At 39.5% G+C, this 27,364-nt stretch overlaps 1 protein-coding gene and 1 pseudogene across 1 annotated transcript; both read left to right on the top strand.

Moving 5' to 3' along the window:
- The window catches only part of LOC130134628 (uncharacterized CDP-alcohol phosphatidyltransferase class-I family protein C22A12.08c-like), a 90,473-nt pseudogene that overhangs the window by 18,774 nt on the left and 44,335 nt on the right, over window positions 1-27,364 (top strand).
- Window positions 15,868-19,311, top strand: LOC115661816 (ankyrin repeat-containing protein BDA1-like). Its single transcript, XM_030584017.2, has 2 exons — window positions 15,868-16,515; window positions 18,327-19,311. Exons 1-2 carry the CDS (start codon window positions 15,934-15,936, stop codon window positions 19,065-19,067), a joined length of 1,323 nt encoding a protein of 440 aa, XP_030439877.1. The 5' UTR covers window positions 15,868-15,933; the 3' UTR covers window positions 19,068-19,311.

Below are 27,364 nucleotides of genomic sequence, written 5' to 3'. Positions count from 1 at the left end.
GATCCAGTTAGCGTTTTCGTGCATTAATTTTACAACATATACAACATATAGGATATTATAGGTCTGGCATCTATAAACTATTATCAAAATATTATCGAGCTTAGACAATGCTAAACTAGATAACCAAACCACCAATCAAACACTAGGCTAGATAGAGTCGAAAGATAAAGCAATCGAATGGCATGACCACGAGCTCTTGATGTAGACGAACGAACAGAGAACACTCCGTTTCTTTGGCCGTGCGCACGTGATTTGTGTTGTGAGTTTTACGTCCAAGTAAATTCTTTATTTGTAAATATTTTGGGTTATGGTATAATTTAGGTGTGGAAAATACTCAAACGCGTGAGCGATTGTAACTCCGATTATCCAATTTTAGTGGATTATTCATTACCGGCTTTTTTCGTAGATGTAGGTATCGACACTCGGACCGAACCACATAAATCTCTAGTTCCATTTATTGTTCATCGTTTATTTTTTTGATTTTCTTGCATTGACTTGAATTGCAAGATCCAGTTAGCGTTTTCGTGCATTAATTTTACAACATATAGTATACTATGGGCCTGGTATCTATAAACTATTATCAAAATATTATCGAGCTTAGACAATGCTAAACTAGATAACCAACCACCAATCAAACACTAGGCTAGATAGAGTCGAAAGATAAAGCAATCGAATGGCATGACCAGGCTTCGCAGAAGGTACAGTATATGATTAGGAAAAAAAGAAAGGAACATCCTTCGTAACAAGTTATAAATGAGTAGAATCGAGTTGAATCGAATTCAATTTCGAGCCCGACATACTATATCGAGTTGAGCTTGAGCATAGGGATTCGAAAACCAAATTTTGTTCATATTCACGATTCAACATCAAAGCATCAATTTCAAGTCAAACTTTGCATGGATACCGATCTACTCAACTCCCCTTATTATGTTGATTTGTCGTTTGCCGACGATCTCTAAACACGATATGCACAGAAGCGCTCTGTAATTATTATTGACACAACCCCTCTTCTCTCTTTTGCTATCGATGCGGATCAGCCTATCGAAAGAGGAGAGAGAACTAGCGGTATTTTGACCAGGGGTGGCTAATTAGGGTTTCCATTTGAACATAAAATCAATAACTTAAGAAAATGGGGAGAATTAGGATTTTGCTAGACAACATTTCTGGCTGGATCATCCCGTACGAGATGGCTAAAAGTCGTAGAATGCGGCCGCGTCAACACGTTCCAAGGCAATGATGGAGCAGTTGTAGGAAAAACAAGCAAAATGCTACGGAGTCGATGAGGAGATGGTGGGGACGGAAATCACATTTTCTCACACGACCAAGACCATAAAATCAAATGCTATTGGTCGATGGGACGACAAACCAAGAAGTGGCGTACACAAGCTTTCGGTGAGTGCAGCAGGGTTTGTCAAAGAAAAGTGTGGAAAATTTCCCTTATTTGATGGATTTCCAAGATTAATGGTAAATAGTTGGGGGAGAATTAGGCAGCAATTCACTAAGAACTAACCCGATTCAGACCAATTTCTTCCCAAAAACTAAAAAGACCAAGATCGCCATCAATATATTCCATTAATACAACCTCGCAAGCTTCGAAGCCAGATCCACCTTGAAGCTTGCGGCCACCGTGGCCAGTAGCTACGGCGGACGCTCCCGGATGTCCAGGCGACAATGACAAACATGTTCCAGAGGAGTTTGGCCAATCGATCATGTGGTTGAAGACGATAAACAGTAACTTCAAAGAAAATGAACAATAAACTTATGACGAATTAGTTTTTTTAAACTTTTATTGATTGTCGTTCCGCGCTCTCGGCATGCTAAGGAGGTACTTTCGTTTATCACGAATGGGGAAATTGTCCCCGAATGGGCTACTAAGGTCCGATATGGATATTTTGCCCAAACGTCTCACAGACATCCCATCACTAGACAAATAGGAGCCTCTCCCAGCCAAGGCGAGGTCGGGCGAGCCTTGCCCGCGCCAGTGGCCAGCAGGGGTGAGCTTCTCCAGAGGCCGATGAGGTCGACCTTGCTGGCGCATGCCTCTGGTCGATCGCCGGACTGGCCAGAGGGAAGAAGGTAGAAAAAAAAAGAAAAAAAGAAAAAATATTTAAAAAATATTTAAAAAAATTCGAAAAAAATATTTAAAAATTACCAAGTCAGCGTTGGTCGGACAGCCGGCGGCCACGTCAGTGTTAGCCGGTCAAAATTGGCCGGATGGTCTGAATTGGCAAGAAGTGAAAATATTTAGGACTGAATTAGCAAAAGTTCAATATGTTTAGGACTTTTTTGACAATTTTTCCCTAGGGTTTCTCTAATATTCCCTTCTCCTTGTTGAAGCCGCCAGTGTGTGGACTCCCAAGAACGCAGCCACACCATGAGCTCTTGATGTAGACGCACGAACAGAGAACACTTCATTTCTTTGGCCGTGCGGACGTGTTTTGGATAAGGTGATTTGTGTTGTGAGTTTTACGTCCGAGTAAGTTCTTTATTTGTAAATATTTTGGATTTTGATATAATTTAGGTGTGGGAAATACTCGAGCGTATGAGCGATTGTAACTCTGATTCTCCAATTTTTAGTGGATTATTTATTGCTGGCTTTCTCCGTGGATATAGGTACCGATACTCAGACTGAACCACGTAAATTTTTAGTGTCATTTATTGTTCTTCGTTTATTTTTTTGATTTTCTCGCATTGACTTGAATGGCAAGTCCAGTTAGCGTTTTCGCTCGTTAATTTTACAACATATAGGATATTATGGGTCTGGCATCTGTAAACTATTATCAAAATATTATTGGGCCTAGACAATGCTAAACTAGATAACCAAACCACCTATCCAACACGAGGCTTGATAGAGTCGAAAGATAAAGCAATCGAATGGCATGACCAGGCTTCGCAGAAGGTACAGTACGTGATTAGGAAAAAAAGAAAGAAACATCCTATGAAACAAGTTATAAATGAGTAGAATCGAGTTGAATCGAGTTCAATTTCGAGCCCGGCATACTATATCGAGTCGACCTCGAGCATAGGGATTCAAAAATCGAATTTTGTTCATATTCACTGATGCGGAATTTATTAGTGGTGCGTTTCTGGACCGATTGGACAAACAGAAGTCCAAACGGAAAGCGAAACGGTGATGCGATTAGATGGTTTTTTTCTATTATTTTAGTATTTTTTTTATGAGTTAATTTTAAGGGTCGTTTTTGTAATTTTGCTATTTGATGCTTATTAACTTTCCTATTATGATTAGATTTCGTATTATGATTAGATTTCCAATTCAGATTAGGTAACTTTCCTAATATGATTAGGTTTCCAATTCAAATTAGGTAACTTTCCTATTATGATTAGGTTTCCTATTGTAATTAGGTTTAACCCCTATAAAAGGGTGTTTAGGGTTTGTTTTGAAGACACAACATTATTATCATCAATATTGAATTTCGAGATTTTTCTCTCTAAGCAAGGTTTTGCTTGAATTATTCGCTGAATGCTGCGTCAGGTGGTATCAGAGCCTATGGCGATTGGCGGTGGTCTTCGTGACGATGCTCAGGAGACTGGAGCCCCAACCCATGGGGATGATGCGCTGCAACGTTTGGAGCAGCGTTTAATGGAACGCTTGGATCAACGATTCGATCAAAGTTTTCGTCGTTTCGAAGAACGATTTGACGAGTTAACAGAACGATTCGAAGGTCTCGGCGTTGATGTGAACCAGAATCGGCGGAACGACAGAAGGCCGGGTGCAGATCTTGCTCGCGATGATCCTGTTGATAGGCCTGTTCCTGTCCGCAGGCAGAATAACCCTCTGTTTTCAGAGAGTTCAGAAGAAGAAGAAACTGAAAATTTTGATGAGGAACGTGCTGATTATGGTGGCAAAAATCGTCAGGGAGGACTTCAGAGAAGGCATGATAGGAGAGATGGACGATGACGCTATGACGATCGTGAAGGTAACAACTTTAAATTGAAAGTCGATATCCCTTATTTTAATGGTAGTCTGGGTATAGAAGAATTTCTGGATTGGCTTGCTGATACAGATAGATTTTTTGATTATATAGAGACCCCTGGTGAGAAAAGGGTGCGATTAATAGCCTGTAGATTAAAGGGGGGTGCGTCTGCATGGTGGGAGAGATTACAGAATAGGAGGGAACGAGAAGGGAAAGAGAGAGTTCAAACTTGGACTAGAATGAGAAGGCTGTTGAAGCAAGAATTCCTTCCACCCGATTATGAACAGATTATGTTCCAGTTGTACCAACATTGCCAGCAGGGTAATCGGACTGTGCATGAGTATACGGCCGAATTTATGAGATTGGCGAAGCGGAATAATTTATCAGAGACGGAGGGACAGCAGGTGGCCAGATATCTTGATGGTTTAAAACCCTTCATTCGAGATAAAATTGGAGTGCGCTTCGAAATTTAATCGAAGCCGAATATGGCGATGAAGGCGAATTGATGCAAGAAAGATAGGGGAAGAAGAGGCTACGAAAATTATCGAGGTAGCAGTTCGAGCAGTTCAGTAGAAAAGAGCAGTTTCAATAATCGCTTTAATGCAGGGCGAAATCAGGAAGATAAGGCGGTAGAAAAGCGCCCTATGAACGAGCCGAGGGATAAGGGAACGCAAGCACAGAAAACTGCGAACCCTAACCCTTATACTAAACCAGCCGCGATAAAGTGTTACAGGTGTAATCAGCCTGGGCACCGTTCTAATGAATGCCCTCAGAGAAAGACCGTAAACGTAGCAGTGAGAGAAGAGGAGGAAGATGGATATTGCTGTGCGCCGGATGATGATGACGATGATTTTGAAGATGAAGAAGAGGAGCAAGTAAACTGTGTGGTGCGCAGAATGATGTTGGCCCCAAAACAGGAAGATGATTCGCAGCGCCATCAGTTATTCCGAACTAGGTGCACCATTCTGGGAAAGATCTATGCTGTGGTTATTGATAGTGGAAGTATGGAGAATATTATTGGGAAGGAGGCAGTGAAGAAGCTGGGGATACTCGTGGAGAAGCATCATAATCCCTATACGTTAGGATGGATTAAATCTGGAGTGGAAAGTATTCAGGTGACTGAACGATGCAAAATTCCATTCTCCATTGGAAATATCATGATGAACTGTATTGTGATGTAGTAGACATGGATGTATGCCATGTATTATTTGGGAGGCCGTGCCAATTTGATGTAGATGCTCAGCATTCGGGAAGAAGCAATCAATATAACCTCGTGAAGGATGGAGTGAAGTATACGTTGCTGCCACTAAAGAACAAAGGAAAATAATCTTCTGAAAATAATTTCCTTACCCTTACGAGGAAATTTGAAGTTGAGGTTAAGGAGACTCGACAGATTCACGTGCTAGTCGTGAAACAAGGAATTGAGACTGCGGCTGAATTACAAGTGGAGGAGCAACATGAAGCAGTCAAGCCTTTATTGAAGGAATTTAGCGAACTGATGCCTGAAGAGATTCCAGATGGGTTGCCGCCTATGCGTGATATTTAGCACCATATAGACTTAATTCCTGGTGCTAGTCTGCCAAATTTACCGCACTACAGGATGAGTCCAAAAGAGAGCGAGATTCTAAAAGAGAAGGTGGAGGAGTTGTTGCAAAAAGGACACATTCAGAATAGCATGAGCCCATGTGCTGTTCCGGCCTTGTTGACTCCTAAGAAAGATGGGAGTTGGCGGATGTGTGTAGATAGCAGGGCCATTAATAAGATAACCGTGGGTTACAAGTTTCCAATTCCGAGATTGGATGACATGCTGGATAGGTTGCACGGTGCTAAGTGGTTTTCGAAGCTGGATTTGAAGAATGGATACCATCAGATTCGGATTCGACTTGGAGATGAGTGGAAGACAGCTTTCAAAACAAAGGAGGGGTTGTATGAATGGTTGGTGATGCCTTTCGGACTTTCCAATGCTCCAAGCACTTTCATGAGGTTTATAATCAGGTTCTGAAATCTTTTATTGGCAAATTTATTGTAGTTTATTTTGATGATATCCTGATTTATAGTAAGACTGAGGAGGATCATTTGATGCATTTAAGGGAGGTGTTGACAGCCTTACAGATTAATAAGCTGTATATTAATCTTAAGAAGTGCAGTTTTTTAACTAATAAACTGTTATTCTTGGGATTTATTATTACTGCTGAAGGAATAGAGGTAGATGAGGCGAAGGTAAGAGCAATCAGAGAGTGGCCGACTCCTAAAACAGTTTCTGACGTTAGGAGTTTTCATGGGTTGACTCCTTTTTATCGGCGATTTATTAAGAATTTTAGTACTATCGCAGCCCCAATTACTGAATGTACGAAGAAAGGCAAATTTCTATGGGGAGAGGAAGCTGAGAATAGTTTTGCTATTTTGAAGGAGAAGTTATGTACTGTACTTGTTCTTGCCTTACCTGATTTTAATAAACTTTTTGAAGTGGACTGTGATGCTAGTGGAGTGGGTATAGGAGCTGTTTTATCTCAAGAGCGCAGACCAGTTTGCTATTTTAGCGAGAAGCTCAGTGATGCAAGGTAGAAGTGGAGCACTTATGATAAAGAATTCTATTCTGTCGTAAGGGCTTTGAAAACCTAGGAGCATTATCTGATTAGGAAAGAATTCGTCCTTTATTCTGATCATGAAGCTTTGAAGTATATAAATAGTCAGAAGAGGATTAGCAAAGATATGCATGCGCGATGGTGTCAATTTTTGCAAAAATTTCCTTTTAGATTACAGCACAAGTCAGGTGTGCATAATGTCGTAGCAGATGCATTGAGTAGGAGAGCTGGCTTGTTGATTACATTAAGCCAAGACATCTTGGGGTTTGAGCAGTTGAAAGATTGTTATGCAGATGATGATGACTTTGGGCAAATTTGGAAGTCATGTGCTGCTGGTCAACCTGTGCAAGAATTTTATGTGCAGGATGGCTATTTGATGCGTAGCAACCAGCTTTACCTTCCTCGGATATCATTACAAGAGAAGGTAATTTGCGATTTACATGATGGTGGATTAGCTGCACATCTAGGTCGTGATAAAACTATTGCTGCAGTCCGGGAGCGATTTTACTGGCCCTAGTTGCATAGAGATGTCAGTAGGTACGTACAAAAGTGTTATGTTTGCCAGACTGCTAAGGGTCAATCTAAGAATACATGTCTGTATATGCCTTTACCTGTTCCTAACAATATATGGGAAGATCTGTCCATGGATTTTGTGCTTGGTTTACCACGGACATAAAGAGGCGTGGATTCTATTTTCGTTGTGGTTGATAGATTTTCCAATATGGCGCACTTCATTCCTTATAGGAAGACTTCTGATGCAGTAAGTGTGGCCAGATTATTCTTTAAGGAAGTGGTTCGTTTGCATGGTGTGCCCAAATCTATTACCTCAGATAGGGATAGCAAATTTCTGGGGCATTTTTGGCAGACTTTGTGGAAGTTGTTTGATTCATCTTTGAATTTCAGTAGCACAGCTCACCCGCAGACTGATTGGCAAACAGAGGTGGTTAATAGAATTCTGGGAAACTTGATTCGAAGCATTTGTGGAGATAAGCCGAAGTAATGGGATGTTGCTTTATCACAAGCAAAGTTTGCTTATAATAATGCAGTTCATAGTTCTATTGGCAGGTCGCCTTTTTCTGTTGTTTATACAAAGGCGCCTCAGCATACTCTGGATTTGGTATAGTTGCCTAAGCAAGCGGATAAAAGTGTAACAGCGGATCATATGGCTAAATAGATTGTGGAGGTGCATCGTGAAGTCAAACAGTTTGGAGGAAGCTAATCGAAGTATAAAGTCACAGCAGATAAGCACGGCGGAAGCAGTGTTTGCGATAGGTGATCAAGTCATGGTTTTTCTTCGTAAAGAGCGATTACCAGCTGGATTTTACAGTAAATTACAGCCAAAGAAGTATGGACCTTACGCTGTCAGTAAGAAGATCAACGATAATGCTTATGTTATAGACCTTCCACATAGCATGGGCATATCCAACACTTTTAATGTTGCTGATTTGTCACCGTTTCATGAGTCCACAGAGCCGTTATATCCAGATCCTGATTTTTACTCGAGGACGAGTTCTTTTCAAGTGGAGGAGAATGATGCGGAATTTATTAGTGGTGCATTTCTGGACCGATTGGACAAACAGAAGTCCAAACGGAAAGTGAAACGGTGATGCAATTAGATGGTTTTTTTTCTATTATTTTAGTATTTTTTTATGAGTTAATTTTAAGGGTCGTTTTTGTAATTTTGCTATTTGATGCTTATTAACTTTCTTATTATGATTAGATTTCCTATTATGATTAGATTTCCAATTCAGATTAGGTAACTTTCCTATTATGATTAGGTTTCCTATTGTAATTAGGTTTAACCCTTATAAAAGGGTGTTTAGGGTTTGTTTTGAAGACACAATATTATTATCATCAATATTGAATTTCGAGATTTTTCTCTCTAAGCAAGGTTTTGCTTGAATTATTCGCTTAACGCTAGTCATTCACGATTCAATATCAAAGCATCGATTTCGAGTCAAACTTTGCATCGATACCGATCTACTCAACTCCCCTTATTATGTTGATTTCTCGTTTGTTGATGATCTCTAAACACGGTATGCACAGAAGCGCTCTGTAATTGTTGCCGAGACAACCCCTCTTCTATCTTTTGCTATCGACGCGGATCGGACTATCGAAAGAGGAGAGAGAACTAGCGTATTTTGACCAGGAGTAGCTACTTAGGGTTTCCATTTGAACATAAAATCAATGACTTAAGAAAATGGGGAGAATTAGGATTTTGCTAGACAACATTTCTGGCTGGATCATCCCGTACGAGATGGCTAAAAGTCGTAGAATGGGGCCACGTCAACACGTTCCGAGGCAATAATGGAGCAGTTGTAGGAAAAACAAGCAAAATGCTACGGAGTCGATGAGGAGATGGTGGGGACGGAAGTCACATTTTCTGACCCGACCAAGACCATAAAATCAAATGCATTGGTCGATGAGACGATAAACCAAAGAAGTACACAAGCTTTCGGTGAGTGCAGCAGGGTCTGTCAAAGAAAAGTGTGGAAAATTTCCCTTATTTGATGGATTTCCAAGACTAATGGTAAATAGTTGGGGAGAATTAGGCAGCAATTCACTAAAAACTAACCCGATCCAGACCAATTTCTTCCCAAAAACTAAAAAGACCAAGATCGCCATCAATATATTCCAGTAATTCAACCTCGCAAGCTTCGAAGTCAGATCCCACCTTGAAGCTTGCGGCCGCCATGGCCAGTAGCTACGGTGGATGCTCCCGGATGTCCAGGCGATAGCGACGAACGTGCGCCAGAGGAGTTTGGCCAAGCAATCATGTGGTTGAAGACGATAAACAGTAATTTCAAAGAAGATGAATAATAACTTATGATGAATTAATTTTTTTAAACTTTTACTGATGTAGCACCACATCAACGCTAAGTCAAATTTTTCTTCTTAATTTTTATTCAGATTTTGTTTCGGACAAAATTGCCCTATTCTAGTCGTCGGAAAAATTAAGTGCTTGTCGGCCTGGAAAATTTTGGCTGGCTAGCGAGTTGAGGTTCTTATTTGAGACGGACTTGGTCACTTCAAGTCCTTATTTGAAACAGTATCCACTTTGGGTCTTTTTTTTTTTTTAATGATCTCACTTCATCCTTTATTTGCAATTTTCCCTTTAGTTTTTAATATTTGAGTTGAATTGAGTTTAATGCGAGCATATATACGGTATTGAGTTGAGCGCAAGCATGGGGTTGAGAAAACCGAATTGTCATATTTCCGGGATAATTGCACAATCTGTCCTAAAGTTATTGTGCCGAAGTTCGAGCTAATGAGATATAAACTCTTTAGTTGAACTAATGTAGTCTAAAACTTACAAGGAAAAAATTTAGGATTGCATCCGCATAATTTTCTCCGTTTGTTTGTTTATGTGATGGCTAAGAAAACAAGTCAATTCATCTTTGCTTCTTTTGGCTTTTCATAATCTCCTGCGTTCAAAAAGTAATCTAATTTCCAATTTAGCTTTTGACTACGAAGACCATAAAAACAGATGCTATTGGTCCATGAGAAAAACTAAAGGTTGGCTGATGAAAATCTGTTAAGAGTTAAAAGAAGAAGAAGAAGAAGCTGTTAGAGTAATTATGCCTACTTAGAGCACAAGAGATTTTGCATTACTTTTTGGCCCGGGTGATTAATCAATATGATCGAGAATGAAGATGGGACTATGGCAAAGACGCAAAGGGAGTGTATCTTTGATTAAAGTTCCGTTTATTTCGCGAAAAATGAATAATTTAAAAATATTTTTTCTAAAAATGATTGCTTGTATCGTTTACAAAAATGAATGAACTAAAAATATTTTTGCCATCCACGAAAAACATTTAGACATAAATTGTTGTAGATAATAAAAATATTTTTTATCGACTAATTATTTCAAGCGATATGAGCGATCATTTTTAAGAAAATATTTGTCAAGTTATTGATTGCTGAATAAAAGAGGGACTTGGCGAAGGTTGAACGGGGATTCTCATGGATTGGCAAGTGAAGGCAGAGGAAAGAACGAAAAAAGCAATGGAATCCCATTGCGACTCATCTCATAGTAAGTACATTGTGTAATCACTTAGGCCTTGTTTGGTTCACCTTGGAGTAAAGAACAAAGGAAATGGAATCCCATTGCAACCCATCTTCGGATGGATTTATGATCGCAGAATCAAAGTACTTGGGGAACGGATTCTCCTTAAAAATGCAGCATTGGATTGCTCAGGTAGAGGTAATACTAGGATTCCTAGAAAATAAAAACATTCGTGAATCCTACAATACCAAAACTCTCTCTCTCTCTCCATTCATCATTGTTAGAATAATTAAATATTAAGTCACGCAATTATTTAGCAGCTTAAGCTTTTAGAACAGTTAGTAGTAGTTCTACAAAATCTCACATGGTATCAGAGCCAGGAGATCCCGAGTTCAAATCTTTCCGAATCCCTATTTACCTCCCCGATTAAATATATTCACGCTTAGTACTAGGCAAAAAGATCAAACTAAGCATGAGGAAAAGTGTTAAAATAATTAAATATTAAACCACGCGATTATCTAACTGCTTAGATAATATGCATTGTTTTAGCCTCGTCAACTTGAGCCAGTGAAGTTGGTCCCACAAGCACTTCCTTCACTGTACCTGAACCGCCATTCCAATGGAAGAGTTCGCTGAGGTTTTTGTGCAGTTCATTTCGATTCTTTAGCGCTCTCTCTATCTCTTCAGCTGATCATAAAAATCCATCCTTTCACTATCATTTTCCTATCATGGGTCCTTTATTACTAAAGGTCGAGTTTTAACAGTCCCAAGATATTGCGGTATTTAGATTAAACTATATGTATAAGCCATCCCCAAAATTAGCTAGTAGCTATGTTATCTAATTTCGCGTTACAATTTTGTTTTCTTTTTTCTAAAACGATATGTAGTTCATGAGAGTTTCTGAATCTTTTGGTTGAAAGCGTTCAGATTAAAAGAAAGTAAATTATTATAGCATCCAAGAGAATTGATTCCAAGATGGGTAAGTTTCCGATCAGAAATCCGAAACCTATCATGTCAAAGCCGATTTTCTATTTTTGGAGCTGGAAACCGAACCATGGACTTGAACTGGCCTGGAATCGAACCTACCGATTTCAAGGTAAACCCGAGAACCGGCCTACTTTTTTTTATTTATTTATTTCATACTTAGTTAGGAGACAGTATCCAGACACAGCTATGTTTTATCCTTCGCAAAGAGATCCAACTATTCCCTCTAGCAAGCCATTAAGGTTTAGAATGCTGTAGATGATTGTTCTCCACGGCAATCGATTGATCCCACGAATCCCAAGATGTCATGATATCCAGAAAAATGTATAATTCCATTCGCCTCAAGTATCGGATCATGCAATGATTTTTAAAAGGTAGATCCAAACCCGAAGGCTGGAGGGTTCTAAATTTCTAATAAGTAATCAGATGCATTGATATAAGTACAAGAACAAGTTCCTCGAATATCATATCACAACATCTAAACTATAGGTGAAAGCATTCAAAATTCCAAACTGTTCAGATACCCAGAGCAAAAGAAACAAAAACTTCCTTCTGCTTTATAGATTTTACTTAATGCTGAACGTAAAGAGAAACTTCTGTGAAGTTTGTTTTGGCCAAAAGAAGACGCAGCCAAAGAACAACACATCCAACTCACAGCTATTGTCAAAACCCTACCAAATTTCTTATAGGCTACACTGTTTTCACTATAGACAGATCATGGATATGAATTTCACACGAGGAAAGGAAAATTCCACTCCAAATTAGACAAGAACCTCTGCCAATTCTACCACGCGAGAAAATATTAGATGCCTCTGGTGATTCCACGGTGGAGAAATCACAACTCTGAGATGGCGACACGTGTCTGAGGAGCTCACCGTGTCAAGCTCCACGGAGTTTAAGTTTGGCCTCCCCTCTCTCTCTTCATAAATTGCCGTCACCTACTCTGTCCTTCTCCCGCTCGCGTTTCCCTCTCTCTCTTCTTTATTCATCTTCACAGTGAAGAGGACACCGTGTCAGGCTGCACTAAAGTGCCTACTCTTCTTTATCCAGGAAGTTTTCTCCACCGTGTCAGGCTGCACGAAGGCCTCAAACATTTTCTTTCTCTCTTTTTCAAATTTCTCTCCCTTCCAAGAGCGAGCCTGTGAAGAAGAATAAAGAAGAGAGAGGAGAAACGCGAGCAGGGAGAAGGACAGAGTAGGTGACGGCAATTTATGAAGAGAGAGGGGGAGGCCAAAATTAAACTCCGTGGAGCCTGACACGATGGGCTCCTCGGACACGTGTCCACCTTAAAATTGTGATTTCTCCAACGTGAAATCAGCAGAGGCACCTAATATTTTCTCACCGAACGGGCAGTCTCCCCTCCTAACAACTCACGGTATTGGCTAAGTCACTGTGAAAAGACACCGAATTCCAAAAAGCCCTATTTTCACTCCTCAGAAGTTAATGCTCTCGAAAAGTCAGTGATCAAAGTGTCAAAAGTTGTTCAGCTTTAACGCTATAATCCAAAACACCTTTCGGTATATTACATCACCACCGACTGAATAAAATCTTGATCTTACCCCACCACACTAGTGCTCCTCATCCGGAGTCAGGGGATTATCCTGTAGATGGCGGAGGAAATTTACCTCGGAGATGATAGGAGAGTGGCGAATCGCGAACGAAGTCGAGATCGAGCTGCTGAAGAGGAAGAGTGAGTAACTGAGAGAGAGAGAGACAGCGAAGCACCTTTATTACTAAAGATCGAGTTTTAACAGTTCCAGGATATTGAGGTATTTAGATTAAACTATATGTATAAGCCATCCCCAAAATTAGCTCGTAACTATGTTATCTAATTTCGCGTTACAATTTTGTTTTCTTTTTTCTAAAACGATATGTAGTTCATGAGAGTTTTTGAATCTTTTGGGTTGAAAGCGTTTAGATTAAGGCTGTATTCGTTTGCGAAAAAATATTTTTCCGGAAGATATTTTTCGCGTTTTTTGGTGTTCGGGAGCGGAAAATGTTTTCCGTGGGAAAACATTTTCCTTCCCCACCCTCAAATCCTTCATTGTTTTGAGGAAAATGATTTCCTCTTTTCACAAAGAGGAAATCATTTTCCCCCAAATTGAAGGTAAAATTGTCCATGGGAGGGAAAATATTTTCCGTGGGAGAGGAAGTTGATCGCCGGTCACCACCGTTGGCCGCCGCCGCCGCCGGCCGCAAAATTGCCCATGGGAGGGAAAATATTTTCCGTGGGAGAGGAAGTTGATCGCCGGTCACCACCGTTGGCCACCGGTCGCCGGCCGCCGCCGCCGCAGGCCGCCCCGGTCGCCGGTGAAAAATATTTTCCGAAACTTTTTCATATTGGTTGCCGAACATCAGAAAATTATGTTCCGGGAAAACATTTTCCGGGAAAATGACTTCCTGGAAAATATTTTCCAAAAGGAGAATGTTTTCCGCCAAACGAACGGAGCCTAAAAGAAAGTAAATTATTATAGCATCCAAGAGAATTGGTTCCAAGGTGGGTAAGTTTCCGATCAGAAATCCGAAACCTATCATGTCAGAGCCGATTTTCTATTTTTGGAGCTGGAAACCGAACCGTGGACTTGAACTGGCCTAGAATCGAACCTACCGATTTCAAGGTAAACCTGAGAACCGGCCTACTTTTTTTTATTTATTTATTTCATACTTAGTTAGGAGACAGTATCCAGACATAGCTATGTTTTATCCTTCGCAAAGAGATCCAACTATTCCCTCTAGCAAGCCATTAAGGTTTAGAATGCTGTAGATGATTGTTCTCCACGGCAATCGATTTATCCCATGAATCCCAAGATGTCATGATATCCAGAAAAATGTATAATTCCATTTGCTTCAAGTATCGGATCATGCAATGATTTTTAAAAAGTAGATCCAAACCCAAAGGCTGGAGGGTTCTAATAAGTAATCAGATGCATTGATATAAGTACAAGAACAAGTTCCTCGAATATCATCGTATCACAACATCTAAACTATAGGTGAAAGCATTCAAAATTCCAAACTGTTCAGATACCCAGAGCAAAAGAAACAAAAACTTCCTTCTGCTTTATAGATTTTACTTAATGCTGAATGTAAAGAGAAACTTCTGTGAAGTTTGTTTTGGCCAAAAGAAGACGCAGCCAAAGAACAACACATCCAACTCACAGCTATTGTCAAAACGCTACCAAATTTATTGGCTGCATTGTTTTCACTATAGATAGATCATAGATATGAATTTCACAAGAGGAAAGGAAAATTCCACTCCAAATTAGACAAGAACCTCTGCCAACTCTACCACGCAGGCTCCCCTCTTAACAACTCACGGCATTGGCTAGTCACTGTGAAAAGACACCGAATTCCAAAAAACCCTATTTTCACTCAGAAGTTAATGCTCTCGAAAAGTCAGTGTTCAAAGTGTCAAAAGTTGTTCAGCTTTAACGCTATAATCCAAAACACCTTTCGGCATATTACATCACCACCGACTGAATAAAATGTTGATCTTACCCCTCCACACTAGTGCTCCTCAGACGGAGTCAGGAGATTATCCTGTAGATGGCGGAGGAAATTTACCTCGGAGAGGAGAGGAGAGGAGAGTGGCGAATTGCGAACGAAGTCGATCTCGAGCCGCTGAAGACGAAGAGTGAGTGATAGAATCAGAAACCAAGTGAATCAAGACCAGTTCCCAATCTTTTTATCCGGAAATCAATCCGATTCCCATGTGAGCCGACTTGCAACCGATAAGGCTGGTTCGGACTGGTTCGGGCTGGTTCCTGAAGTGAACCGGCGCGATTGATCACTCCTAATAGCATCTGTCTAATTTATGACTATGGAAAACTCAATTGTCAATTGCATTAAAGAGGAACAAGTGATGAAGAACCCACGAATGACTCACCAGTTAATAGATATTGATTTAATCTTCTTGACCATAATGGGGATAAGTGTAGAAAGAGGGCTTAAGTTTGGGCATTTAGTCAATTTAAGAGTTAAAGTTTTATTAAGCTCTAATCATATTATCAAGTTCGCTGTCAGGGGAATTAGAGCATTGAAATTCTTATGCTTCACATAGCTTCACATAGTTGTGAACCGGGTGGATGTAGTTGTGATTTATCAAGACAGCCTCAGCTGCTACTCCCCACAATTTCATGTAGTTGCGGAGAAATGATACCCAACGATATAAAAGGCAAAAAAATCATACTGCAAATTACTGGGTTAATTAGACTTGTTCGATTAATTTAAATTATCTTGCTGACTTGACTCATGCATTGCGAAACTTCGCATGTAATTTCTCCGACAGAGACGGATCACCCAACCAATTAAATTGTTCCTACGTTGACTAGGGCACTATTTATGATCCTGCGAGTTCGCTACTCCTACTTCCATCCATCATCAACGAGCAAAACCCCCTCTGCTCCTACATTTCCCTCCTCCAACAATGAACCTTCAAGGAGCAATAGAAGCTGATGATGTTGGTAAGCTATACAGCTTAATTGAGGAGGACGAAAACCTCTTAGATCATGGATCCGCGGGCCCATTCCCAAATACTCCACTACACGCGGCCGCGGACAAGGGGAAAACTAAAGTGGCCATGGAGATAGCCATCTTGAAGCCGTCGTTCGCTCAAAAGCTGAATCGAGGGGGTGACAGCCCCATGCACTTGGCTTTGAAAAATAAGCATTATCACACTGCGAGGGCACTGATGACCCTCAATCCCGCGTTGATCCGAGTCCGAGGCCGAGGCGGGATCACCCCTTTGCATTTTGTAGCCGGGAAAATAGGAGACAATGAGCTCCTCGAACTCCTAGCTGAATTCCTATATGCTTGCAAACCGTCAATTGAAGACTTGACAAATCGATGCGAAACTGCGGTTCACGTTGCCATAAAAAACCACAACCTCAAAGCGTTCAAGGTTTTGCTTGGATGGCTTAAGCGAGTCGATCTAACACAAATCTTGCAATGGAAAGACGAAGATGGTAACACTGTCTTACATATTGCTGTAGTCGAAGAGCAGCTTGAGGTATAGTACATGCTGATATAGTTAATTGATTTCGTGGTTATTTGTGCTTTTATTGTCGAGACGTTGAATTCGACATAATCTAATCCAGGAAACAATGTTATGATAGGGAAACACAAGGGTTGAAAATACATGGTTTTTAAAAACACTCAGAGAGAGGAGATTTAAATGGGATCACCTTGTTAGGTCTCTTTTGAAGGAGAGAAGAAAAGGAATTAGGAGGGATTGCATAAAACTCCTTCTCTCCCAATCTTCTACTTCCAATCTTCTTTTGGACAACTTTCCTGCGCACGAGATCATTGGAGGGTAGGCTTGATATATTCAATACAGTTTTTAAAGGTTGATCATTTCTTTTGTCTTCGTTTGTTTTCTTAGTGATTACTCTAATCATTTCATTTCCCTCCAAATCACTCCATCCAAATATAACAGACTTTTATGCCATTCTGAAAAGTTGTGAAAATTAGGTCAACAAGTAGTGTTTTTTTAATTTAAAAAAGAAGAAGTAAATACTCATAGTAAGGTGGTGCTAATATGAGTATGCAGATTGTTTTTAATTGTTTTTTTTTTCATTTAATAGATACACGTGGGCCTGTTTGAAATATTCAATTAAGTGTTGGAAATTGAAAATTTAGCACTGAATTAGATTAAGCTTGTATGATAAACTCTATTGGTATTTGACTTGAAAAACTCAATTAAGTCAAAACATTCACTTAATCTAGTAATCAATATAATGGAGAGTAATTAGAATCCTCCCAATTATATTGTTGAAAACTATAAATTGTAATCGCAGTTCCATGTTTGGTAAGAAATTGATTGTATTCCGTGATTGTTTTTTAATTGTCATCTAAGAATTTTTTATTTTTATTTTCAGAGTGAAGATTATCAACACTAGCGCTTAGTTTTCAATATTATCAAAACAAGCCCATATTTTCATTTCGAAAACTGCTAGTGGAAAAGCTATTTTAAGGTGGCGATGCTTCTAATTTGAGTTCATTTTAATAGGCCTAACAATTATTTTGGTTGGAGGATAAAGGAGTGATATAGAGATAACCTTGTCTACAGTTTATTTAGCGAAGAAAAAAAAGGTATGATTGGAATTGTTTCCCATCGAACCCCCTGTAAACCTCAATTTTCAGTGAGCTCTAAATCTCCAAGTTTTACCTAATAACTTAATTCATTATTTTATATTCTTTATTTTTACCATTGATTAGCAAAATCTCTTTCTTTCTTTTGAAATCAGTCCATCTGAACATATTGTATGTTATAGAAGCTATTGAAATGGAAACCAACAAAGAATTCCGCACAACCATAAGATAATCACTATGTGGACGAGAAAATTACTCCCTGATTAGTTGAATCTTATGCATAAAGGTTATAAATATACATGTCTGAGGTAGTCTTTCTTTTCGTAGAAAAAAAAAACTTATATATAAATTGTAATTAAATCCAAAATCTTTTAGTTAATGTGATTAAGTCCTAAACTTTAATGAAAAATAATAGTCATTCGAGTCATCGTTTATGTGGATTCAACTCACATAGGCAATTCCTAGCTATCATGTGACTAATTTCAGGTGGAAGGACTAAATTACACTTTTTGAAAAGATTGAGGTCTTTGTTACGGTGGTTCAAATGATTGCATTTTATATATTAGTCTAGTAAACTTTTTTCCTTTGTACATAAGTTGTTGCATCACTAGCATTATTCAAACTTATGGCATGAGCTCACTTTGTGCATAATAGTAAAGCTTGTGACAAAACAGTGATTCGAATTGAAGGTATCCATACTTCATTTTGTTCCCTTCACATTTCTTCCAGATCATCAAGCTGTTGATTGGACACACGGATGTAAATGCGAAGAACTTTCAGGGGGAGACGGCTCTGGAAATCTTCAAAGATAGTCATCCTTCCGACAATCAAGATGTTGCGAGGAGGTTGCGAGGACGTTCTACTCCTAACCTCTGTCTATCAGAGTATTTTAGCAGGGAACTAACTAGCAAAGAGAAGTACGAATTTTTCTTTGGCTCCGGAGATGCAACGGCTCGCGACATAATCCTCATAGTGGCTACCTTAATTGCTACTGCCACTTACCAAGCCGCTCTCAGTCCTCCAGGAGGATACTGGCAGGATTCCTCTCCCTCTTCAAATCCCTTGGCCAATTCCACTGTCGCTACCACCAATTCCAGTGGCATTGCTATTGAAAAACCACATCAAGCCGGAGACATTATCATGAAAAGCCCAAATCTATATTTCTTCTCGGTTGTCAACAGCATGGCTTTTTTCGCCTCTATCGGCACAATCTTGGCCACCGCTCTTCCATTGTGGCCTCGCACTAGCATGGTTTACATCTCTATGGTCATTCTCGGCGTTGCCTTCACTTTTAATCTTGTATCCCAATTCCCAAAATCTGAGGAGGTCCCAGGACTTCTGCTAGGGTATTTTAATCTGTCGTTGCAGGTCGCCGTGATGGTGGTCCCCTTGGTTGTGTGGGGAAAGCACCTCGGAATTGTAAACCGAATCGATCCCCCAGGTAGACACATCCACAACCTCCAAGGGTAGAAAGGTCAAAAATAATTCGCGAGTGTTGATTACTTTAGCTATTTTCGTTGCGTATGCATGTAATCTATGTGTCTAGTCTTGAGGTTTGCAAGAACTAGATTCCTTTAAGTAGTTGCATGTTGGAGTCATCAATCAATTCCTCAATTCCTAAAAGACCTCTAATCTTGCTTGAAATCAGGACTTCAAATAGCTTTTTCCTATGAAATGACATCGAAGAGCACCGAATCGAAGCTTGCAAACATGAACACCCGAGGCTTACACGCACAAAACATGTAGAGGGAAATTGCATGATTGTTTGTACTTCTAAAAAGAGGCAAACCGCAATGATCCAATTTGACGGAAACAGATTCCTAAACATAATGCAAAAACGCGAAAAATGTGCCCATTCTATACTTGAATCACCGATCGAACGAAGCATATTATGTAAAGGAACATACCTTTTTGCCACAGATTAAATGCATCTATTGCAGCCTCGAGAGAGAGAGAGAGAGTAATTCTTCGATTGTCGAACAAAGTTGCTTTTTCTCTTTGTTTTCAAGTGAGTGAGAGTGTGAGAGTTTCTGATAGTGAACCGCAAGCACTTACTAAAACTCACGTGAGTTTTTCTTCTTCTCACTTTTGTTCCCATAAAATAATTGCCATTTGCGGTTATCTTCTTTCATGGGCTGGGTTAGCCCATCATGGGCGGTCCATTTATTCACAAAACCCATAATCTCCCACTCGCACATGGTGGGCTAAACATTAACTCTCTTCTTTGCAATGTTCGTACTAGCAAATAATCCGTGCGACCAGCATACTTCGAGAGCTCGTTGCCATGCATCTGTTATGAATACATAGCAGCTCAAATTGGGCATAACGTTTTCGAGTAGATATAGTATGCAGGACCCTAGATCAATCAGTCACATTTATATCTCTTTTGATCTCTTTTAGTATCTCGTATATTGTATTCACAACTATGATTTACTCAAAATCATAATTGGTTGACCTGTGAATACAAAAATAGGATGTGACATCATAAATAAATTGATCTTCCTCTTTCCTTAAACCTCTCTATTTCAGTCCAGCTCACTTTTCTAGAAATGCCCAATTAGATCGAATCATTCATGACCATTGGCAACACCCTAAGATAACGAACACTAAATAGAAACTTTAAGAATAAGTCAGAGTCGTGAGGGCACTAAATGAGGAACTCACATCCTCAAGAGTCTCACACGGCATAAAGTTGAGATCAAAAACTTTTGCCACTCTTATCGGTCGTCTCATGCATACGTAGTATAAAATACGTATTACGGTATTAACTCCTTTCCCGTGGAGTGTATGTCTTTACATTCAATACCGTACATATGATAGTTCAGACATACTCAATGTCTAAACTTGAGTTCACGTATCTACTCTTCTAAAAAATCCATTAGAACTCACATCTGGCATCAAAGACAGATAAAGTAAAATATGTGGACTATTTTACTTTCGGACATAGTAAATGTTATGTCCTCATCTTAGCACTTAGCTAAGGCGACATTTATATTTTAAGCTTGAGCTCTCGATTATCACCTAGATAATAAGCTTAAAAATTATCTCATCTCTATTTATCACACAGTAAATAGAGGCGATTACTCGTGTGAGTGGGTTAATCTTATTTGTTCGACATACTTTCTTGACATAATACACTAAGTATTAAGATGCATAAATATAAAAAAAAATCATAGGCATTAACAATGATATAACAATTTCATTTAAATGTGAACATTCAGGGAAATTACAATATTCAGTACATCAGCATCTACGCAGTCCTAGAGATTTTACATGACCAATGAAAACATCTCTAGGAATTGGCTTCGTCATAGGATATGTTATTATTCTATGCGTAGATATGCATTGCAAGTTCACATCTTTTCGTGTTACCATATCTTTAACAAAATTGTACTTGGTATCTATATGTTTGGTCTTGCCATGATATTTCGGATCCTTGGTGTATGCTATCGCTGTTTGGCTATCACAATTGACTAATAATGAGCTTGCAGCATGCTCAACAACACCTAAATGATCCAAAAATCTCTTAAGCCAAACTCCCTCTTGTACTACTAAAGACAATGCCACGAACTCGGCTTCCATGGTGGATAATGTTATACATGTTTGTTTCTTACTGCTCCAAGATATGACGCCATTATTCAGTAAGAATGCAAATCCAGAGGTAGATTTCCTTTCGTCTAAATCTCCTCCCCAGTCAGCATTTGAGTAGCCTTCAAGTCGCAGATCCTTTCCTTGATAACTCAGAGAATAATAAGCAGTACCCTTTAGATACCTCATGATTCTTTTGACGGCTTTCCAATGTGCTTGACCTGGATTGGATCGGTATCTACTTACCATTCCAACTGCAAAACATATGTCAGGTCTTGTAGACATCATAACGTATATTAAACTCCCAACAGCACTAGCATAAGGAACACGTTTCATTTATTCCTTCTCTTGTGGAGTCTTAGGACACAACCTACGGCTCAATCCTTCACCTTTTGCAATAGGAGTATCCATGAGTTTACAGTCATGCATACAAAATCGTTCAAGAACTTTGTTGATATAAGTCTCTTGCGAAAGAGACAACAATCTCTTGAAACGATTTTTTGAAATCTAAACTTCAAGAATATATGCAGCTTCACCCATATATTTCATCTCAAAATTGGACGATAACCAACTTTTAACAGTATTAACCAACTCCATATTGCTTTCGGCAATCAGTATGTCATCAACATATAATGATAAGATCACAAATTGATCTTTGGATCCTTTGATATATACGCAATGATCTTCATCAATCATTGTAAATCATAGGCCGCTATGGCATTATGAAAACGTATATACCATTGTCTTGAAAACTGCTTAAGACCATATATCGATCTCAAAAGTCGACATACTTTTTGTTCTAGGCCTTTTACAATGAAGCCAACGGGTTGCTCCATGTAATTTCTTCTTCTAATTCTCCATTTAGAAAAGCAGTCTTTACATCCATTTGATGTAATTCAAGATCCATACTTGCCATTATTGCCAGAATAAGGTGAATTGAGGTAAATCTCACTACAGGAGAAAAAGTTTCCTCATAATCAATTTCTTCCTGTTGATTATACCCTTTCGCCACGAGGCGAGCCTTATATCTTTCTATTGAGCCATCAGCTTTTCGCTTTATTTTAAGAACCCATTTGTTCCCAATAGCTTTGTGTCCTTTTGGAAGATCAACCAGTTCCCAAACATGGTTTGACTTCATTGACTCAATTTCTTCTTCCGTTGTATCTATCCATTTTTCCTTATTAGGGCAACTTAGAGCCTCATTTATATTCCTTGGCTCATCTTCATCTTGTGGAGCGATCATGAAAGTTTTCCCTTCAATGTAAAAACGTCGTTGGGGAACACTTTTGTGACTTGTTCACCGTACGAGAGATTGTACACGTGGTACATCATTCTCCATTATGCTCCCACTTGGATTAGATAATGATGGTATTGTCTCATCAAATGGTTGCAATTGAGATTGAGTCGAATTTAATTCCTCACTTCTCACATTGCTTCCATTTGGACGAACTTCATCAATTTCATTATCAAGATCCAAGGTTTCAAATAGTGAGTAGTCCTCACCTATTTCGCCCTTCTTAGGAAACTCATTCTCTAAGAATGTGACATCTCGTGATTCAAATTCAGTTATACTCCCACTTTCTTGCTCACCTATAAACATATACCCTTTTGAGTGCTCTGAGTATCTTATGAAAATACTTTTCTTGCCTCTGGGACCTAGTTTCCCATATTTATGAGAGGGCTCGTGAGTATAAGCAGCACAATCCCAAGGTTTAAGAAAACTTAAATCGGGTTTTCTACCTGTCCATAACTCATACGGAGTGGAAGTAACTGATTTAGAAGGCACATGGTTAAGTACATAGGCAACAGTTAACAAAGCATCACCCCAAAAAGTGATAGGTAAGTTAGCTTGTGCCATCATAGACCTAACCATTTTCAATAGGGTTCTATTTCTCCTCTCGGCAACACCATTTTGTTGAGGAGTATATGGAACAGACAACTGTCTTTCTATTCCTTTTTCATCACATAAATTTATGAACTCATTAGATAAATATTCTCGACCTCAATCGGATCTAAACGTTTTTATTTTCTTATCTAATTGATTTTATACTAAGTTCATAAATTTCTTGAAGCAACTTAATGCCTCAGATTTATGGGAAATCAAATAGACATATCCAAATCGAGTATAATCATCTATGAATGTGATGAAATACAAAGCCCCATGCCTTGCTCTTACATTCATTGGACCACAGATGTTAGAATATATTAGTTGCAAAGGAAACTCAGGTCTTGTACCCTTTCCGAATGGTTTCTATGTTGTTTTCCCGGCCAGGCAATGCTCGCAAATAGGCAAATCAATGTTTTCAATATTGCCCAATAAGCCCTCTTTGGCTAATCTTTGCAATTGTTGTTGGCCAATATGACCAAGTCTAGCATGCCACACATTCACATCATTTTCGTAGGAATTAGAAGATGCAAATAGGGATTAACAAACGTTAACATCACCGCAATTAACATTTAATACAATAAAACCATCCAAAAAGTATCCACAACCATAGTAATTTGTATTCAAATACAAATCAACACCACTATTATGGAAGGTCAAATTAAAACCAAGTTTAACCAACACTAATACAGACACTAAATTCCGACGAATCTCCGGAGCATGTAATACGTCATGTAGGAACAATGTGCGTCCACCACGCATCATCAACTGGCAGGTGCCAATCCCTTTAACTTCAGCTTTGGAGTTGTTCCTTACATAGATCCATTTTGTTCCGGTCGAAACCCGTCGGAACTCCACGAAAGCATCTCTATCCTTCGCTACATAGTCTGTTGCTCCCGAATCTACAGTCGACAAAGGATTAAACTCAGTTAAAAATACAGAACTTGACAAATAGACAAAGTTCTCAAAAATGTAAAGGGAGTTTTCCTTCTTTGGCTCGCCACAATCGCGAGCGAAGTGGCCTTTCTTGCTACAGTTGTAGCATTTCACCCTCGACATCTTCTTACCAAAAGAACGTTTTCCTTTGTCATGTTGATTAAATTTTGGTTTCTTACCTGAAGAACTTGCTCCCTTGCCTTTCCACTTCATGAACCTTTCGACGCGCTTGCGCTTGGAGCCCGAAGCCCCATGTGAGCTAGAACCAGCATAATAGATGTCGATTTTTGGTTTCGCCGCCATGAGGCGATCCTCTTCTAACTCAAGATGGCGCATGACATCTTCCAAGGTCTTGATGTTCTCATTATGGGTCAGGTGCACCTTCATATGCTCCCAACTTTGAGGCAAGGAATGGATCACTGCTTGCACTTGCTGTTCAACAGTCAGAATGTGTCCAACATCCTTCAACTCAATGATCATGTTCGACATCTTTCTCAGATGTTGTTTCATGAACTAACCATGAGATTTCTTATACGAGTCAAACCTTATAGTGAGTTGTCTCAGCTTGGTCACCGACGTATAACCAAATCTTGCTGCTAATGCTTCCCACATTTCCTTGGCATTCTTAAACCGCCTGAACTCTCGCATGATATCATTCTCCATGCTACTCAGCAACGTGATGCGAGCAATCGAGTTCTTCTTCTTCCATGCAGCAAATGCATTTCTGTCTCTCTTATGCTGTGCAGTGTTCCCATCCTCAGGTTCTTCCATAAGTTGGTTAAGAGCTTCTAGTGCTTCTTGTTCTTCTAGCACATATTGGATTTTCATGTTCCATATTTCATAATTTTTGCCGTTCAATTTCTCTCCTTTGTTCAATTCAACCACTATGTTCTTAGCATGAATTATTAATGCCACTCATTTATGCATCAATTTTACACAAATTGATTATATTAATGAGTAATTTCACATAGTTTTTAGATTCGAAAGTTCACCATGTTCCCAATCGTCATCTAAAATCCTAATGTGAAATTATCACTAATATAATCATTAAGGTAAAATTACGTTCTTTAAAGTTACTAAAACTTTTAGAATTCCCACTCAACCACATGATATTAATAAGACATATATTATAATATAATAACACCATAAACTATTCATAACAGAAAATATCCATCAACATCTATTCATAAAAAAAAAAAACTATTTACATGAGGAACAAATCCATCATAGGAAAGAAACATGAAAACCAACACAAATAGTAATATCCACCTGGGATATCTAAAACCAAACTAAAATAAAAAAAAAAAATCAATGGTTTTATCAATTTCCTATACACAGGGAAAGATTTATTAAATTTCTTAGAAAATCCAATCTTCTTCTTTGGCAACCAAGAAAAGACTGTCGGGTATCCCTTAGGCTTTCTCCATGGCGCATTCATTCTTCGCCAAGTTGTATTCATCCCTGGGTCGAAGTCTTTGTTGCCTCAATCCTATAATATTCTCTCACAAAATCCATTGTAAGTTTTTTGTAGGCTGGGACCACGTTGACCTCCCATAGTTGATGCAACACCTTTTTCCATTTAGATGGAAGAGTGTTGATCAAGACATTTAACTTCTCAAAGTCCGGCATATAGTAACCATTCTAGATGATTTTCTGTATCATCTTATTGACCTTGACCATGTGATTCGCCAAATCACCATTTTCCCATTGATAAGCATCTAACTCAGCTCTTAACACTGCAAGTCTTGCCTTTTGTTCAGGCGTCCTAGCCATAATGGGGGTTCGAAATCTTCGTACCATCTTTCCTGCAATAAATGCAGAATAAAATCAAATGATTACTTTTTAATTTATGATACTATATTGCAAGAAACACATTCTGCCCCCCTTCAGTTTTTTTTTTTCGATGGTCAACGGTAGTCAACGCAGGTCAACGGTGGTCAACGTCGGTCAACGGTCAACGAATGACCGGGTCAGGTCAACGGGTCAGCAGGGTCGGGTCACGAGTCAGAAATCGGGTCGGATTGGGTCAGGCCTGCTGGGCCGGTCGGGGTCGAGCCTTTCGGCCCAGAAGAAAAATAACCGGCATGGCTGACGTCAGCGTGACATCAGCCACGCCCACACGCGCACGCATGGCGCGTGCATCGCACGTGTGCACGGCAACCGTTGCGCATGTGCCAGCGAAGCTGCCGCTTGCGGCGGCGCGTCCGGCCTCCCCCAGCGGTGTGCCACCCATCGTTTTGCTCGTTTCAACGAGCACTACGACCCTACACTTTCAAAAATAAATACTGACGCACAAAAATCGAGAAATGACCTCGAACAGTATGATCGGGTGTCGGTTTTTCGTACCCGAGCGTTCGTCAGCGCTATTTCACGAATTTCGGCCAACAATCCGTTTTATATACACATTAAACGATCAGGAAACAAGAACACACGCTCTAATACCAATGACGGAAACAAATTCCTAAACATAATGCAAAAACGCGAAAAATGTGCCCATTCTATACTTGAATCACCGATCGAACGAAGCATATTACGTAAACGAATATACCTCTTTGCCACAGATTAAATGCACCTATTGCAGCCTCGAGAGAGAGAGAGTAATCCTTCGATTGTCGAACAAAGTCGCTTTTTCTCTTTGTTTTCAAGTGAGTGAGAGTGTGAGAGTTTCTGATAGTGAATCACAAGCACTTACTAAAACTCACGTAAGTTTTTCTTCTTCTCACTTTTATTCCCATAAAATAACTGCCATTTGCGGTTATCTTCTTTCATGGGCTGGGTTAGCCCATCATGGGCGGCCCATTTATTCGCAAAACCCATCACAATTAAACACAACAAATAAGCACTGTTCCAACCTTTATTTTTCTAGTAATTGTTTCTCAATAATAGCAGAAAAAGAAATACTGATAATATAACAAAAACCTAGCTCAACCTAAAAAAACAACCAGATTTTATTGTATCATTCAATTAAAACAGTAAATTGAAATGTTCCATACCAAGTGAATCCTAGCGGCGGTCCAGATGTTGGGGTGAGGTTTCGCGGTCAAGGACATCAAGCAAGACTTTTCACTCCTACCATCTCTCTATCACAGTTCTTTAGCATGGAATTAACTGTCTTTGAGAAGTGTGCGTATTCTTTGGGCATCAAAGATGAAGCCACTCACAACAGTCCTTGTAGTGTCTTCGCTTAATTGCGACTGCCACTTACCAAGCCGTTCTCACAACATTATAATGACTGGCTCGCATCTGTATTCGTTCGCATAACTCGACGGCACGGCTTTTTTCGTATCCATCGCCTCCATCGCGAGCGCTGCTATTTCGCTATGGCCCCACACTCTCAATGTTTACTTCTCTTGGACTT

Source organism: Syzygium oleosum, unplaced genomic scaffold (assembly GCF_021117445.2).
Source record: "Syzygium oleosum isolate NSW1041296 unplaced genomic scaffold, Sole_v2.1 Sole_v2.03, whole genome shotgun sequence".
Taxonomy (NCBI): Eukaryota; Viridiplantae; Streptophyta; class Magnoliopsida; order Myrtales; family Myrtaceae; genus Syzygium; species Syzygium oleosum.
This window is presented reverse-complemented; position numbering and strand designations above follow the sequence as displayed.